The sequence below is a fragment of the Oncorhynchus mykiss genome, chromosome 32 (genome assembly GCF_013265735.2).
Source record: "Oncorhynchus mykiss isolate Arlee chromosome 32, USDA_OmykA_1.1, whole genome shotgun sequence".
Taxonomy (NCBI): Eukaryota; Metazoa; Chordata; class Actinopteri; order Salmoniformes; family Salmonidae; genus Oncorhynchus; species Oncorhynchus mykiss.
The window spans coordinates 39,224,036-39,241,172 of record NC_050572.1 but is presented as its reverse complement, the minus strand read 5'-3'; the positions used below and the strand labels follow the sequence as shown (position 1 = coordinate 39,241,172).

The 17,137-nt window shown below is 45.8% G+C and overlaps 1 protein-coding gene across 1 annotated transcript; it reads left to right on the top strand.

Moving 5' to 3' along the window:
* The first annotated feature begins 6,195 nt into the window (after positions 1-6,195).
* mrps21 (mitochondrial ribosomal protein S21) lies at positions 6,196-11,079 on the top strand. Its single transcript, XM_021591767.2, has 2 exons — positions 6,196-6,411; positions 10,512-11,079. The coding sequence occupies exons 1-2, from the start codon at positions 6,329-6,331 to the stop codon at positions 10,690-10,692; spliced, it is 264 nt and encodes an 87-aa protein (XP_021447442.1). The 5' UTR covers positions 6,196-6,328; the 3' UTR covers positions 10,693-11,079.
* The last annotated feature ends 6,058 nt before the right edge of the window (positions 11,080-17,137 follow it).

Below are 17,137 nucleotides of genomic sequence, written 5' to 3'. Positions count from 1 at the left end.
GAGAGGAGACAGGGTGAGGGTTTAAAATTAAACAACCCTCTCAATTCAATTTCAAAGGGCTTTATTGGAATGGGAAACATATGTTTACATTGCCAATGTCATGTACTGTCATGTTGTCTTGTCTCTGTCCTTTCCCTTCACCCTGTCTCCCTCTGCTGGTCGTTGTTATGTTACCTTTTCTCCCCCTCTTTTCCCCAGCTGTGCCTTGTCTCCTCCTAATTACCCATTCACCCCGTTCCCCACCTGTTCCCTTTTTCCCTCTGATTAGGTCCCTATATCTCTCTCTGTTTCTGCTCCTGTCCTTGTCGGATTCTTGTTTGTTTGTTTGTGTGTCTCATGCCTGAACCAGACTATCATCGTGTGTGCTGCAACCTTGTCCTGTCCTGTCGGAATCTACCTGTCCATCTGAGCCACGTATGTTCGTCATTAAAGTACTCTGTTTGTTAATTCGCTTTTGGGTCCTCATTCACGCACCATAACAGAAGAATCCGACCAAGAATGGACCCAGCGACTTCGGATCCTCTCCACTCAGCCGTCGAGATCCAGGGAGCGATGCTAGGCAGACACGAGCAGGAATTGTCTGCTGCTCGACATGCCGTTGAGACCCTGGCCACCCAAGTCTCCAACCTCACAGAACAGGTTCACCATCTCCGCCTCGATCCACCGGCCACTTCCAGGGCTTTCGAATCTCCGGAGCCCAGAATCAATAACCCGCCGTGTTACTCTGGGGAGCCCACTGAATGCCGCTCGTTCCTCACCCAGTGTGATATTGTGTTTTCTCTCCAGCCCAACACTTACGCCAGGAGCACTGCTCGTGTCGCCTACGTCATATCTCTCCTTACTGGACGGGCTCGTGAGTGGGGCACGGCAATCTGGGAGGCAAGGGCTGAGTGTACTAACCAGTATCAGGACTTTAAGGAGGAGATGATACGGGTTTTTGATCGATCTGTTTTTGGGGAGGAGGCTTCCAGGGCCCTGTCTTCCCTATGTCAAGGCAATCGATCCATAACAGACTACTCTATTGAGTTTCGCACTCTTGCTGCCTCCAGTGGCTGGAACGAGCCGGCTTTGCTCGCTCGTCTTCTGGAGGGTCTCCGCGCAGAGGTAAAGGATGAGATTCTCTCCCGGGAGGTTCCTTCCAGCGTGGATTCCTTGATTGAACTCGCTATTCGCATTGAGCGACGGGTTGATCTTCGTCACCGAGCTCGTGGAAAGGAGCTCGCGTTCTCCGTTGCCCCCCTCTCCGCATCACTACCATCTTCCTCTGCCGGCTCGGGAGCTGAGCCTATGCAGCTGGGAGGTATCCGCATCTCGACTAAGGAGAGGGAACGGAGAATCACCAACCGCCTCTGTCTCTATTGCGGTTCTGCTGGTCATTTTGTCACTTCATGTCCAGTAAAAGCCAGAGCTCATCAGTAAGCGGAGGGCTACTGGTGAGCGCTACTACTCCTGTCTCTCCTTCAAGATCCTGCACTACCTTGTCGGTCCATCTACGCTGGACCGGTTCGTCAGCTTCCTGCAGTGCCTTAATAGACTCTGGGGCGGAGGGCTGTTTTATGGACGAGACCTGGGCTCGGGAACATGACATTCCTCTCAGACAGTTAAGGGAGTCCACGGCCTTGTTCGCCCTGGATGGTAGTCCTCTCCCCAGGATTCAGCGTGAGACGCTACCTTTAACCCTCACTGTTTCTGGTAATCATAGCGAAACCATTTCTTTTTAAATTTTTCGTTCACCTTTTACACCTGTTGTTTTGGGCCATCCCTGGCTAGTTTGTCATAATCCTTCCATTAATTGGTCTAGTAATTCTATCCTCTCCTGGAACGTCTCTTGTCATGTGAAATGTTTAATGTCTGCTATCCCTCCTGTTTCCTCTGTCTCTTCTCCACAGGAGGAGCCTGGTGATTTGACAGGGGTGCCGGAGGAATATCACGATCTGCGCACGGTGTTCAGTCGGTCCAGGGCCACCTCTCTTCCTCCACACCGGTCGTATGATTGTAGTATTGATCTCCTTCCGGGAACCACTCCCCCCCGGGGTAGACTATACTCTCTGTCGGCTCCCGAACGTAAGGCTCTCGAGGATTATTTGTCTGTAGCTCTTGACGCCGGTACCATAGTCCCCTCCTCCTCTCCCGCCGGAGCGGGGTTTTTTTTTGTCAAGAAGAAGGACGGGTCTCTGCGCCCCTGCATAGATTATCGAGGGCTGAATGACATAACAGTTAAGAATCGTTATCCGCTTCCTCTTATGTCTTCAGCCTTCGAGATCCTGCAGGGAGCCAGGTTTTTCACTAAGTTGGACCTTCGTAACGCTTACCATCTCGTGCGCATCAGGGAGGGGGACGAGTGGAAGACGGCGTTTAACACTCCGTTAGGGCACTTTGAATACCGGGTTCTTCCTTTCGGCCTCGCTAACGCTCCAGCTGTCTTTCAGGCATTAGTCAATGATGTCCTGAGAGACATGCTGAACATCTTTGTTTTCGTTTACCTTGACGATATCCTGATTTTTTCACCGTCACTCCAGATTCATCTTCAGCACGTTCGACGTGTCCTCCAGCGCCTTTTAGAGAATTGTCTTTTTGTGAAGGCTGAGAAGTGCACTTTTCATGCCTCCTCCGTCACATTTCTCGGTTCTGTTATTTCCGCTGAAGGCATTAAGATGGATCCCGCTAAGGTCCAAGCTGTCATTGATTGGCCCGCTCCTAAGTCACGCGTCGAGCTGCAGCGCTTTCTCGGCTTCGCGAACTTCTATCGTCGTTTCATCCGTAATTTCGGTCAGGTGGCAGCTCCTCTCACAGCCCTTACTTCTGTCAAGACGTGCTTTAAGTGGTCCGTTTCCGCCCAGGGAGCTTTTGATCTCCTCAAGAATCGTTTTACATCCGCTCCTATCCTTGTTACACCTGACGTCTCTAGACAGTTCGTTGTCGAGGTTGACGCGTCAGAGGTGGGCGTGGGAGCCATTCTTTCTCAGCGCTTCCTCTCTGACGACAAGGTCCACCCATGCGCGTATTTTTCTCATCGCCTGTCCCCGTCGGAACGTAACTATGATGTGGGAAACCGCGAACTGCTCGCCATCCGGTTAGCCCTAGGCGAATGGCGACAGTGGTTGGAGGGGGCGACCGTTCCTTTTGTCGTTTGGACTGACCATAGGAACCTTGAGTACATCCGTTCTGCCAAACGACTTAATGCGCGTCAGGCGCGTTGGGCGCTGTTTTTCGCTCGTTTCGAGTTCGTGATTTCTTATCGTCCGGGCTCTAAGAACACCAAGCCTGATGCTTTATCTCGTCTCTTCAGTTCTTCAGTAGCCTCCACTGACCCCGAGGGGATTCTCCCTGAGGGGCGTGTTGTCGGGTTGACTGTCTGGGGAATTGAGAGGCAGGTAAAGCAAGCGCTCACTCACACTCCGTCGCCGCGCGCTTGTCCTAGGAACCTTCTTTTCGTTCCCGTTCCTACTCGTCTGGCCGTTCTTCAGTGGGCTCACTCTGCCAAGTTAGCCGGCCACCCTGGCGTTCGGGGTACGCTTGCTTCCATTCGCCAGCGTTTTTGGTGGCCCACCCGGGAGCATGACACGCGTCGTTTCGTGGCTGCTTGTTCGGTCTGCGCGCAGACTAAGTCCGGTAACTCCCCTCCTGCCGGCCGTCTCAGGCCGCTTCCCATTCCCTCTCGACCGTGGTCTCACATCGCCTTAGATTTTGTCACCGGACTGCCTTCGTCAGCGGGGAAGACTGTTATTCTTACGGTTGTCGACAGGTTCTCTAAGGCGGCTCATTTTATTCCCCTTGCTAAGCTTCCTTCTGCTAAAGAGACGGCACAAATCATCATCGAGAATGTTTTCAGAATTCATGGCCTTCCGTCAGACGTCGTTTCGGACAGAGGTCCGCAATTCACGTCTCAATTTTGGAGGGAGTTTTGCCGTTTGATTGGGGCTTCCGTCAGTCTCTCTTCCGGCTTTCACCCCCAGTCTAACGGTCAAGCAGAACGGGCCAATCAGACTATTGGTCGCATCTTACGCAGTCTTTCTTTTCGCAACCCTGCGTCTTGGTCAGAACAGCTCCCCTGGGCAGAATACGCCCACAACTCGCTTCCTTCGTCTGCGACAGGGCTATCTCCTTTTCAGAGTAGCCTCGGGTACCAGCCTCCGCTGTTCTCATCTCAGTTCGCCGAGTCCAGCGTCCCCTCCGCTCAGGCTTTTGTCCAACGTTGCGAGCGCACCTGGAAGAGGGTCAGGTCTGCACTTTGCCGTTATAGGGCGCAGACTGTGAGAGCTGCTAATAAGCGTAGAACTAAGAGTCCTAGATACTGTCGCGGTCAGAGAGTTTGGCTCTCCACTCAGAACCTTCCCCTTAAGACCGCTTCTCGCAAGTTGACCCCGCGGTTCATTGGTCCGTTCCGTATTTCTCAAATCATTAACCCTGTCGCAGTGCGACTTCTTCTGCCGCGATATCTTCGTCGCGTCCACCCGGTCTTCCATGTCTCCTGTGTCAAGCCCGTTCTTCGCGCCCCCGCTCGTCTTCCCCCCCCCCCCCCCATCCTTGTCGAGGGCGCACCCATCTACAGGGTCCGTAGGATTTTGGACTAGGTCATCAGTACCTAGTAGATTGGGAGGGGTACGGTCCTGAGGAGAGGAGTTGGGTTCCCTCTCGGGACGTGCTGGACCGTGCGCTGATCGATGATTTCCTCCGTTGCCGCCAGGCTTCCTCCTCGAGTGCGCCAGGAGGCGCTCGGTGAGTGGGGGGGTACTGTCATGTACTGTCATGTTGTCTTGTCTCTGTCCTTTCCCTTCACCCTGTCTCCCTCTGCTGGTCGTTGTTATGTTACCTTTTCTCCCCCTCTTTTCCCCAGCTGTGCCTTGTCTCCTCCTAATTACCCATTCACCCCGTTCCCCACCTGTTCCCTTTTTCCCTCTGATTAGGTCCCTATATCTCTCTCTGTTTCTGCTCCTGTCCTTGTCGGATTCTTGTTTGTTTGTTTGTGTGTCTCATGCCTGAACCAGACTATCATCGTGTGTGCTGCAACCTTGTCCTGTCCTGTCGGAATCTACCTGTCCATCTGAGCCACGTATGTTCGTCATTAAAGTACTCTGTTTGTTAATTCGCTTTTGGGTCCTCATTCACGCACCATAACAGCCAAAGCAAGTGAAATAGATAATAAACATAAGTGAAATAAACTATAAAAAATGTACAGAGAACATTACAATCACAAAAGTTCCAAAAGAATAAAGACATTTCAAATGTCATATTATGTCTTTATACAGTGTTGTAATGATGTACAAATAGTTAAAGTATTTGTACACCTCTCTCTCTCTCCAAATGTCAAGAGGTAATTACCAACCAACTCTGTCACGCTGGTTCCGTCTCCTCCACATCCTCTTACAACCCCCCTCCCTCTCCTCTTTCTCCTGCCAAGAACATTTCAACAAGTCTGGATCAGAACTAATACTCCTGGAAACCTAATACTGTGTATTCTACCAACCCCAAAAATTCAACCCAAAACATTTATCTATGTTGTTTGCAGGAGTTCACAACATAGACAATAGGGTGCCACTTGGACATGAGGCTAAGAGGCCCAGCTGAGGACTGAGTTAGATAAAGGAGAGGAGAAGGTCCTCTGAAAAAAATGTGAGGACATCTAGTCCCTGTTGTTATGACGACCAGTATCCTTTCAAATCTCTTGATTGTTCATGTTTCCCCTGAATGCGTTCTCATTTTACAGGACATAATCACAGAGGTGCAATTGAGGGTAACAGTCATTCCCAATGTATGAATGTGTCTTTGTGTCTTCATAGGGCAAATTCCATTTCAATTCAGATGATGTGATGATTGAAATTCTACTCAAGAATTGAAAAAAAAGCCTAAACAAATATTATTTTCATGAATTCATGAATTTTATTTTAATTATTGGATGACCTGAACTGAATGATTTAAAACGGAGCTGAGTGTAATGAATATTGCTACATTAATTATGCACTCCATATGGCCATTTTGTGTTGAGAAATGTTAGTAACTGGTGGAAACATTGAATAAATGTAATGTAATAAAAACAACAAGACTAGTACCAACATATTGATATAGCTTTTATAAAACAGAGCTACCTGGTTAGTAGTAATTCAATATTTAATTACATGATTATGAAACTTAAATCTTATTTTGTCGAATCTAATCAAATGTATTTATATTGAGTTCAAGACAAAAGTCAAGCTTAAGCACAGGCTAGGATGTCGATGTAGCGCCATCTAGTGTTGAATGTGATTTTCTGATTCCAATTTCATATTAGTGCGGAACATAAGACTTTGTAGTCTTTTGCATCCACCCGGACGACTGCATCAGTCACAACATGGCGAACCACCTTCGTTTCGTTGCTCGGACGGTGATGGTCCAAGAGGGCAATGTCGATGCAGCTTACAAGGCTCTAAATAGGTATCGTATATCCACATGTATTTTTAAGTTACTGAGATAACTAATGTTAGCTATTGTAAGTCGGCTTATTATTTGAACATCGTCGTTCAAACGTAGCTAACTTGAGCAATGTCATTCCGACATGACTTCCGGTGTAGACAGAATCCATAAGGTAAACGTTGAATTTGGCCATTGTCCTTTAAACCCAGGAAGTAGACATTCAACTTGCCGTTCGCCAGTTTTTCAAGCTTAAATGTCAAAATCCATTCGGTAGGCTACTTACCAAAGGACGGACGATAGTTGCTCATCTTAAAAATGTCTACGTGACCAATACAATTGGATTTAGGTATGTGGAGACACATTGTACAATATGAGGATGAAATTATAGTCCTAAAAAAGCTTTCCAGTTTCACTGACTCGCCCAATGATGTGCAACTCACTCAACTGCGATGGCCGATTAGCTCCTTCTAAAAGCCTGTCTCTCTCGTTTTACTTAGTAAAAACAATGCTCTTCACTCAATAGGCCTATTTGGAAGATGATACACTACATGGTCAACGGTATGTTATGTGGACCCTCCTTCAAATTAGTGGAGTCAACTATTTCAGCCACACTCGTTGCTGACAAGTGTATAAAATCTAGCACACAGCCATAGACAAATATTGGCACTAGAATGGCCCGTACTGAAGTGCTCAGTCACTTTCAAATTGGCACCATCATAGGATGACACCTTTCCAACAAGTCAGTTCTTCAGAAACGTCTAGGAGCAACAATGACTCAGCCGCAAAGTGGTAAGCCACATAAGCTCACAGAAAGGGACCACCGCATGCTGAAGCTTGTAGCGCGTAAAAATCATCTGTCCTCGCTTTCAACACTCACTATGGAGTCCCAAATGGCCTCTGGAAGCAACTTTAGCATAAGAACTGCTTGCCGGGAGCATCATGAAATGGGTTTCCATGGCCAAGCAGCCGCACAGAAGCCTAAGATCCTAAGAAGCCTAATGCCAAGTATCGGCTAGAGTGTGGTTTGAAGCTTGCCGCCATTGGACTCTGGAGCAGTGGAAACCTGTTCTCTGAATCACGCTTCACCATCTGGCAGTCCGACAGCTGATTCTAGGTTTGACAGATGCCAGGAGACCGCTACCTGCGCGAATACAAAGTACCAACTGTAAAGTTTGGTGGAGGAGGAATAATGAAATGGGGATGTTTTTCATGGTCTGGGCTAGGCCCCTTAGTTCCAGTGAAGGGAAATCTTAACGCTGCAGCATACAATGACATTCTAGACAATTCTGTGCTTCCAACTTTGTGGAAACAGCTTGGGGAAGGCCCTTCCTGTTTCAGCATGACAAAGCGAGGGCCATACAGAAATGGTTTGTCGATCGGTGTGGAAGAACTTAACTGACCTGCACAGAGCCCTGACCTCAACCCCATCGAACACCTTTGGGATGAATTGGAACGCTGACTGCGAAGCCAGGCCTAATCACCCAACATCAGTGCCTGACCTCATTAATGCTCTTGTGGCTGAATGGAAGCAAGTCCCTGCAGCAATGTTCCAACATCTAGTGGAAAGTCTTCCCAGAAGAGTGGAGGTTGTTCTAGCAGCAAAGGGGAGATCAACTCCATATTAATACATTTGGAATGAGATTTTTGACAAGCATGTGTCCACATACTTTTGCTTATGTAGTGAATTTGTTAGCCTACTGACAGATTTGTCTTCACTTTTCAGCAGGAGCCATTTGCTTTCCAATCTGTGTTTCCCCACGATTGTGTGAAACCTGAATGTGACCCCCCCCCCCCCCCCCCCCCCCCATTTAATCTCTGAACTGCCTCTACGCTAACCCACGCCAACCTATGTGAGAATGCTATTCATTGACTACAGCTCAGCTTTCAACACAATAGTTCCCTCAAAGCTCATCACTAAGCTAAGGACCCTGGGATGAAACACCTCCTTCTGCGACTGGTGGTAAGGGTAGGTAACAACATATCCGCCATGCTGATCCTCAACACGGGGGCGGCTCAGTCCCCTCCTGTACTCCCTGTTCACTCATGACTGCATGGCCAGGCATGACTCCAACACCATCATTAAGTTTGCTGATGACACAACAGTGGTAGGCCTGATCACCGACAACGATGAGACAGCCTATAGGGAGGGGGTCAGAGACCTGGCCGTGTGGTGCCAGGACAACAACCTCTCCCTCAACAGGATCAAGACAAAGGAGATGATTGTGAACTACAGGAAAAGGAGTACCAAGCACGCCCCCATTCTCATCGACGGGGCTGTAGTGGAGCAGGTTGAGCGCTTCAAGTTCCTTGGCGTCCACATCACCAACAAACTAACATGGTCCAAACACACCACGACAGTCGTGAAGATGGCACAACAACGCCTATTTCCCCCGCGGGAGACTGAACAGATTTGGCATGGGTCCTCAGATCCTCAAAAGGTTCTAGAGCTGCACCATCGAGCATCCTGTCTGATTGCATCACTGCCTGGTACGGCAACTCCTCGGCCTCCGACCTCAAGGCACTACAGAGGATAGTGCGTACGGCCCAGTACATCACTGGGGCCAAGCTTCCTGCCATCCAGGACCTCTATACGAGGAGGTGTCAGAGGAAGGCCCTAAAAATTGTCAGACTCCAGCCATCCTAGTCATAGACTGTTCTCTTTGCTACCACACGGCAAGCGGTACCTGAGTGCCAAGTCTAGGTTGTAGAGGCTTATTAACAGCTTCTACCCCCAAGCCATAAGACTCCTGAACAGCTTATCAAAGGCCAACTCAGACCCCTCTTACACTGCTGCTACTCTTTTTATTATCTGTGCAAAGTCACTTTAACTCTACCTACATGTACATACCTCGACTAACCGGTGCCCCCGCACATTGACTCTGTACCGGTACTCCCTGTATATAGCCTTGCTATTGTTATTTTACTGCTGCTGTTAAATTATTTGTTACTTGTATTTGACATTTTTTACTTCACTCTTATTTTTCTTTACTTCTCAAAGCATTGTTGGTTAAGGGCTTGTAAGTAAGCATGCCACTGTAACGTCTACAACTGTTGTATTCTCCGCATGTGACAAATAACATTTGATTTGATGCCGTTCACTGAAAGATTTTCCCGACTGTAGGCATGCTTTGTGATTGGGCTACACACAATCCACGGCTAGGCAATTGAAGAAAACAAAAAGCTATTGATTCTGTGGCTAAATGATAGGCCTACTCCTGGTGTAGTGTTCTGAACTGTTTAATTTGTTTCTGAACAGACAGCAGTAGTTCTTTGGCAAATGTATTTCAATTCATCAGGGGTCATTTCATCAGCGCCTCCAGTACCCTTCCTGACGCTATGCTTGTATAAGGAAGAAAATTAAGTGCATAGCTGGAGAGAAGAGTTGCAGGCTCATGTCTATCAGAGCAGAGAGAGGGAGCAACGTCAAATAATGTGAATCTCATTCTAGTTCTGTGAGCGACACGGCCACGCGTTGGAAATGTTGTGCAAACATAAACCCGTGCCGGCCCAACACAACATTTTGTTAGTTAGAGGCGGCAACTTGAATTAACTCTGATTGCAATGTAACATTTTTAATAAAAGCAAACAGTCCCAATAATTTTTCATGCCATATGAGGTACCGGATTATGGCAAATGGGTTCTGGAACGAAACAGTCCAAAACGGAGCGCTGCCAGATCCTGTTCTCAAATTAGCGAACTGAAGAATCTCCCAAAATTGCTACCATCGGGGAGGGGCTATTTTCTACTGCTTTCTCTCCCTTCCTGCTTGGTTGTCTATCTTTCCCTAAGCCTCTCCATTCCCTCTTGCATATTAGAAATTCCTATTTTTACCTAAAGCCTGTGGCTTTAACGTTCTGATGCATTGCATTTTAAGACTAGTTAAGTCCTATGATAACCCCCTTATGTCTTATGTGTCTTGCGTGATGCTGACTAAAAAACAGCCATTTGAGATGGATGAATATTTCCTACTACTCAGACATTATATTATAAGCCTTTTAATGAGACGTATAATGGCTAACACATCCTCATATCAAAAAATAAAACATTTGACATGGAAGGTATACAGGTATAGGCCTACTTCTAACCCATTTCTCTCTGCTCTCTCATTTTGCACCCTTAAGAGTGCTGTCTGTGGATGGAATTATCGAAACGGTGAAACGAAAGCGCTACTATGAGAAGCCCTGTCGGCGCAGGCAGCGAGAGAACTATGAAAACTGCAAGAGGATCTATCATTCTGAAATGGCCAGGAAGATCTCCTTCATCTCCCGGACGCAGAGACAAGACCCCTGGGTCGGCTCCTAGGTGGAGGTCTATGTTCCGTCTGTGTGAAGAGGACCGTTAGGAGTAAGAGCTCACTGAGTTAGCACTACCCAGCTGGAAGATCAAGATTTGTATTCAATCCATAGGGTTAGGATTCGTGGCAGACACTTTGAAAAATTGTTTATCTTTGAAATGATATCTTCGGTTTTGAATGGTAATTTTCCCTGTTCGTTATAGCGCGGCGTGCCAGAGGCGAGCATGTCTGTCTTGTTTGAGAAATGAAACCTTCATTCTCGTATGAAACCTGACAGTAACTATTTACATCAAACTATTGTTAACATTTTAGACACAAAGCCAAATTGATGTTTCCCACCTGGATCAAAAGTTGTGGTAATACTGAAGTTAAATTAAATTCTCTCATTATGTAAATTTGTTTCTAGTACGTTTGTTTCTGAGATTAAATTAACCAATTTTGCTTGCTCCCACCACTTATTTTCATTAGTTTTGTGCCATATTGCACTATTTGAGGTAAGCCATGTTCTATAAATGAAAATGTCCTTTATTCAACTTTTTTAGAGTATTGTAAAAAAGAATGGCATTTGTTGTGGAATGAACAAACGATATCGATAATTTATAGATTAGGTTGCAAATTGATAACAATATATTCATTTTATCATGTAACATTTTATAAGGAGAATTTGAACAACAGTGTAATTATGCATGACAGCAGGATATCAGTCTCCTAAGACATTGGTTTCATCCCAAATTGTACCCTATTTCCTATATAGTGCACCCCTTAACGGTCCATTTAAGTCCATTCCTTGCCAGAGATGCATAAACTACGGACGGGTTGTCACATCCACTGGTTTCTCTAAATGAGGGCCCTGCAAATTTGAGCTCGTGTTCTTGCGCCCATAAAAGCATAAGCACTTGCTGCTCTGCAGAGGTTGCTGGCCAGAGCAAATCATCTTGGAATTGTGGAGTAGGGCAATACATGATCTATGATGGATTTGCAAGTTTTTTTGGATGGCGGCTGACCTACCTCCAATAGAGAAGTGGCGGAAGTCAGAATCAATGATTTTGGAAAGCGGGCTATAGATAGACCATAATATAAATTGTGGAGACTGTTTAAAAGGTAAATCTACAACATGTTGGTCACTCATTTCTAGCAATGTCTCATGATACACTTGTCTCAAGACATTGCCTGAAATTCTGATATTCTTATTGTTTCAAATAAAATATTATTGGTTACATACGCAGCGCCACTCGGGCACTTCATCTCAGTGCAAGAGGCGTCACTACAGTCCCTGGTTTGAATCATCCAGGTTTGGCTGGGGTAAGCCGTCATTGTAAATAAGAATTTGTTCTTAAATGACTTGCCTAGTTAAATAAAGGTTAAATACATATTTTTTGCTTATGTTAACATAGGTGTAGCGAAATGCTTATGTTCGCAAATCAAAAGCATTTAAAGAAAATAATGAACAAATATTAGAATGAGTAATCTCAGAGTCCGGAATATACAGTGCCTTGCGAAAGTATTCGGCCCCCTTGAACTTAGCGACCTTTTGCCACATTTCAGGCTTCACACATAAAGATATAAAACTGTATTTTTTTGTGAAGAATCAACAACAAGTGGGACACAATCATGAAGTGGAACGACATTTATTGGATATTTCAAACTTTTTTAACAAATCAAAAACTGAAAAATTGGGCGTGCAAAATTATTCAGCCCCCTTAAGTTAATACTTTGTATCGCCACCTTTTGCTGCGATTACAGCTGTAAGTCGCTTGGGGTATGTCTCTATCAGTTTTGCACATCGAGAGACTGACATTTTTTCCCATTCCTCCTTGCAAAACAGCTCGAGCTCAGTGAGGTTGGATGGAGAGCGTTTGTGAACAGCAGTTTTCAGTTCTTTCCACAGATTCTCGATTGGATTCAGGTCTGGACTTTGACTTGGCCATTCTAACACCTGGATATGTTTATTTTTGAACCATTCCATTGTAGATTTTGCTTTATGTTTTGGATCATTCTCTTGTTGGAAGACAAATCTCCGTCCCAGTCTCAGGTCTTTTGCAGACTCCATCAGGTTTTCTTCCAGAATGGTCCTGTATTTGGCTCCATCCATCTTCCCATCAATTTTAACCATCTTCCCTGTCCCTGCTGAAGAAAAGCAGGCCCAAACCATGATGCTGCCACCACCATGTTTGACAGTGGGGATGGTGTGTTCAGGGTGATGAGCTGTGTTGCATTGTTGCCAAAAAGTTCAATTTTGGTTTCATCTGACCAGAGCACCTTCTTCCACATGCTTGGTGTGTCTCCCAGGTGGCTTGTGGCAAACTTTAAACGACACTTTTTATGGATATCTTTAAGAAATGGCTTTCTTCTTGCCACTCTTCCATAAAGGCCAGATTTGTGCAATATACGATTGTTGTCCTATGGACAGAGTCTCCCATCTCAGCTGTAGATCTCTGCAGTTCACCCAGAGTGATCATGGGCCTCTTGGCTGCATCTCTGATCAGTCTTCTCCTTGTATGAGCTGAAAGTTTAGAGGGACGGCCAGGTCTTGGTAGATTTGCAGTGGTCTGATACTCCTTCCATTTCAATATTATCGCTTGCACAGTGCTCCTTGGGATGTTTAAAGCTTGGGAAATCTTTTTGTATCCAAATCCGGCTTTAAACTTCTTCACAACAGTATCTCGGACCTGCCTGGTGTGTTCCTTGTTCTTCATGATGCTCTCTGCGCTTTTGACGGACCTCTGAGACTATCACAGTGCAGGTGCATTTATACGGAGACTTGATTACACACAGGTGGATTGTATTTATCATCATTAGTCATTTAGGTCAACATTGGATCATTCAGAGATCCTCACTGAACTTCTGGAGAGAGTTTGCTGCACTGAAAGTAAAGGGGCTGAATAATTTTGCACGCCCAATTTTTCAGTTTTTGATTTGTTAAAGTTTGAAATATCCAATAAATGTCGTTCCACTTCATGATTGTGTCCCACTTGTTGTTGATTCTTCACAAAAAAATACAGTTTTATATCTTTATGTTTGAAGCCTGAAATGTGGCAAAAGGTCGCAAAGTTCAAGGGGGGCGAATACTTTCGCAAGGCACTGTAACTAGTGCCTTGACGAGGGGGAAAAAACAATTTAATCTATTTTAGAATAAGGCTGTAATGTAACAAAATGTGGAAAAAGTCAAGGGGTCTGAATACTTTCTGAAGGTACTGTATATGTGTATAGACAGTATATGAGTAGAAAAGGTGTGTGCAGCAGTAATTATATAGGATGAGCCTTAACTAGAATACAGTATATGCATATGAAGTGGGTAAAACAGTGTGTAAAATTATATTGTAGTAACCAGTGGTCAATTATATTGTAGTAACCAGTGGTCAATAACTTTGTACATACGGCAGCAGTCTCAAAGGTGCAGGGTTGAGTATCGGATGGTAGCCAGCTAGTAACAGGGACTAAATTCAAGGAAGGGTACTGGGCGGAGGCCAGCTAGTGGTGGCTATTTAACAGTCTGGTGGCCTGGAGATAGAAGCTGTTTTTCAGTCTCTCTGTCCCAGCTTTGATGCACCTGTACTGTCTCTGCCTTATAGATAGCGGGGTGAACAGGCGGTGGCTCGGTGGACCAAGCCAAATTTCATCAGAGTCCCGAGGTTGAAGAGGTACTGTTAGGCCTTCTTCACCACACTGTCTGTGCATGGACCATTTCAGGTTGTCAGTGATGTGGACGCCGAGGAACTTGAAGCTTTTCAACCTCTCCACTCCGGCCCAGTCAATGTTTTTCGGGGCATGCTCCCTCTGCTGGTTCCCAAAGTCCATGATCAACTTCTTTGTTTTGTTGACGTTGAGGGAGAGATTGTCCTCCCTCTAGGCTGTCTTGTCGTCGTTGGTAATCAGGCCTACCACTATTGTGTTGTCTAAGAACAAAATGATTGATTAGGAGACATGCGTAGCCACTCTGTCATAGGTGAGCAGGCAGTACAGGAGGGGGCTAGGCACGCACGCACCCTTGTGGGGACCCCGTGTTGAGGGCCAGCGTAGCGGAGGTGTTGCCTACCTTTAACACCTGGGGTCGGCCCGTCAGGAAGTCCATAACCGAGTTGCACAGGGCAGGGTTCAAACCCTGTGCCACGAGCTTAGTGATGAGCTTGGAGGGCATTATGGTGTTGAAGGCTGAGCTGTAGTTGATGAACAGCATTCTTACGTAGGTTTTCTTGTCCAGGTGGGAGAGGGCAGTGCGATGGTGATTGCGATTGCTTCATCCATGGATCTGTTGGGGCATGATGGAAATTGTAGGGGGTTTAGGGCACAGGTGTCAAACTCATTCCGTGGAGGGCCAAGTGTCTGCGGTGTTTCGCTACTTACTTGTACTTGATTGATGAATTAAGTTTGATAGTTAGTAAGGAACTCCACAACTGGTTGTCTAGGGCTTAATTGAAAGAAAGAAGAAAAAAAACCTGCAGACACTAGGCCCTCCATGGAATGAGTTTGACACCCCTGGTCTAGGATGTCAGGTAAGGTGGCGGTGATATGATCCTTAACTAGCCTCTCAAAGTACTCCATGATGACGGAATTGAGCGTTACAGGGCGAGATGAGTCATTTAGTCCAGTTACCTTCACTTTCTTGGGTACAGGGACAATGGTGTACATCTTGAAGCAAGTGGGGACAACACACTGGGATAGAGAGAGATTGAGTATGTCTGTAAATGCTCCATAACAACATTGTGGAAGGACCTCCAAATATAATTGCTTGATTTAATTAGGCCTGTTCATTTCTGGCTCAGATGATACGTTTTAGGAATGGTTGGGTCATCCAAACAAATGTAAAAGGCTATTATAGGGTATAATTTATCTACACCAGTGGTTCCCAAACTTTCTATAGTCCCTACCCCTTCAAAAATTCAAAATCCAGCTGCGTACCCCCTCTAGCACCAGGGTCAGCGCACTCTCAAATGTTGTTTTGCCATCACTGTAAGCCTGCCACACACACACTATAAGATACATTTGTAAAACATACGAATGAGTGTTTTTGTCACAACCCGGCTCATGGGAAGTGACAGAGCTCTTACAGGACCAGGGTACAAATAATAATATAATAATTCATAATTTTGCTCTTTATTTAGCCGTCTTACATATTAAACCTTATTTGTTCATCAAAAATTGTGAAAAACTCACCACAGGTTAATGAGAAGGGTGTGCTTGAAAGGATGTTGGGTTGTTTTGGAGAGTCTCAGTCTTAAATCATTTTCCACACACAGTCTGTGCCTGTATTTAGTTTTCATGCTAGTGAGGGCCGAGAATCCACTCTCACATATGTACGAGGTTGGAAAGGGCATCGGTGTCTTAACAGCACGATTTGCCAAGGCAGGATACTCTGGGCACAGCCCAATCCAGAAATCTGACAGTGGCTTCTGATTAAGTGGACTGGAGGCAGGGCATGAAAGGGATAATGAATCCAGTTGTTTGTGTCGTCTGTTTTTGGGAAAGAACCTGCGTAATTGCGTACCCAACTCACCCAGGTGCTTCGCTATATCACATTTGACATTGTCTGTAAGCTTGAGTTAATTTGCACACAAAAAAATCATACAATGATGGAAAGACCTGTGTGCTCTCCTTGTTAATGCAGACAGAAAAGAGCTCCAACTTCTTAATCATAGCCTAATTTTTGTCCTGCACATTGAATATAGTTGCGGATTCCCTGTAATCCTAGATTCAGATCATTCGGGCGAGAAAAAACATCACCCAGATAGGCCAGTCGTGTGAGAAACTCGTCATCATGCAAGCGGTCAGACAAGTGAGAATTATGGTCAGTAAAGAACTTTAAGCTCGTGTCTCAATTTTAAAAAACGTGTCAATTCTTTTCCCCTTGATAACCAGCACATATGTTGTAAAAGTGTTACATGGTCACTGCCCATACCATTGCATAATGCAGAAAATACATGAGTTCAGGGGCCCTGCTTTAACAAAGTTAACCATTTTCACTGTAGTGTCCAAAACGTCTTTCAAGCTGTCAGGCATTCCCTTGGCAGCAAGAGCCTCTCGGTGGATGCTGCAGTGTACCCAAGTGGCGTCAGGAGCAACTGCTTGCACACGCTTTACCACTCCACTATGTCTCCCTGTCGTGGCATTTGCGCAATCAGTACAGATACCAACACATCTTGACCACAAGTCCATTTGATGTTACAAAGCTGTACCGTACTTTAAAAATATCCTCTCACGTTGTCCTGGTTTCCAGAAGAGGATGTCTTCCTTAATTGACCCCCCATAAACATAACGGACATACACTAGGAGCTGTGCCAGGCCCGCCACTTCTGACTCATCCAGCTGTAACGCACAAAATTCATTGGCTTGTATGCAAATAAGTACTCCACAATAGTATGGGGATTGCCGATCCTAGCCACTCGGTAGCTCACAATATCAGACGCTTCTAGCCCCTTCTTATTAATGGTATCTGTTGCTTTTATACATGTCTTA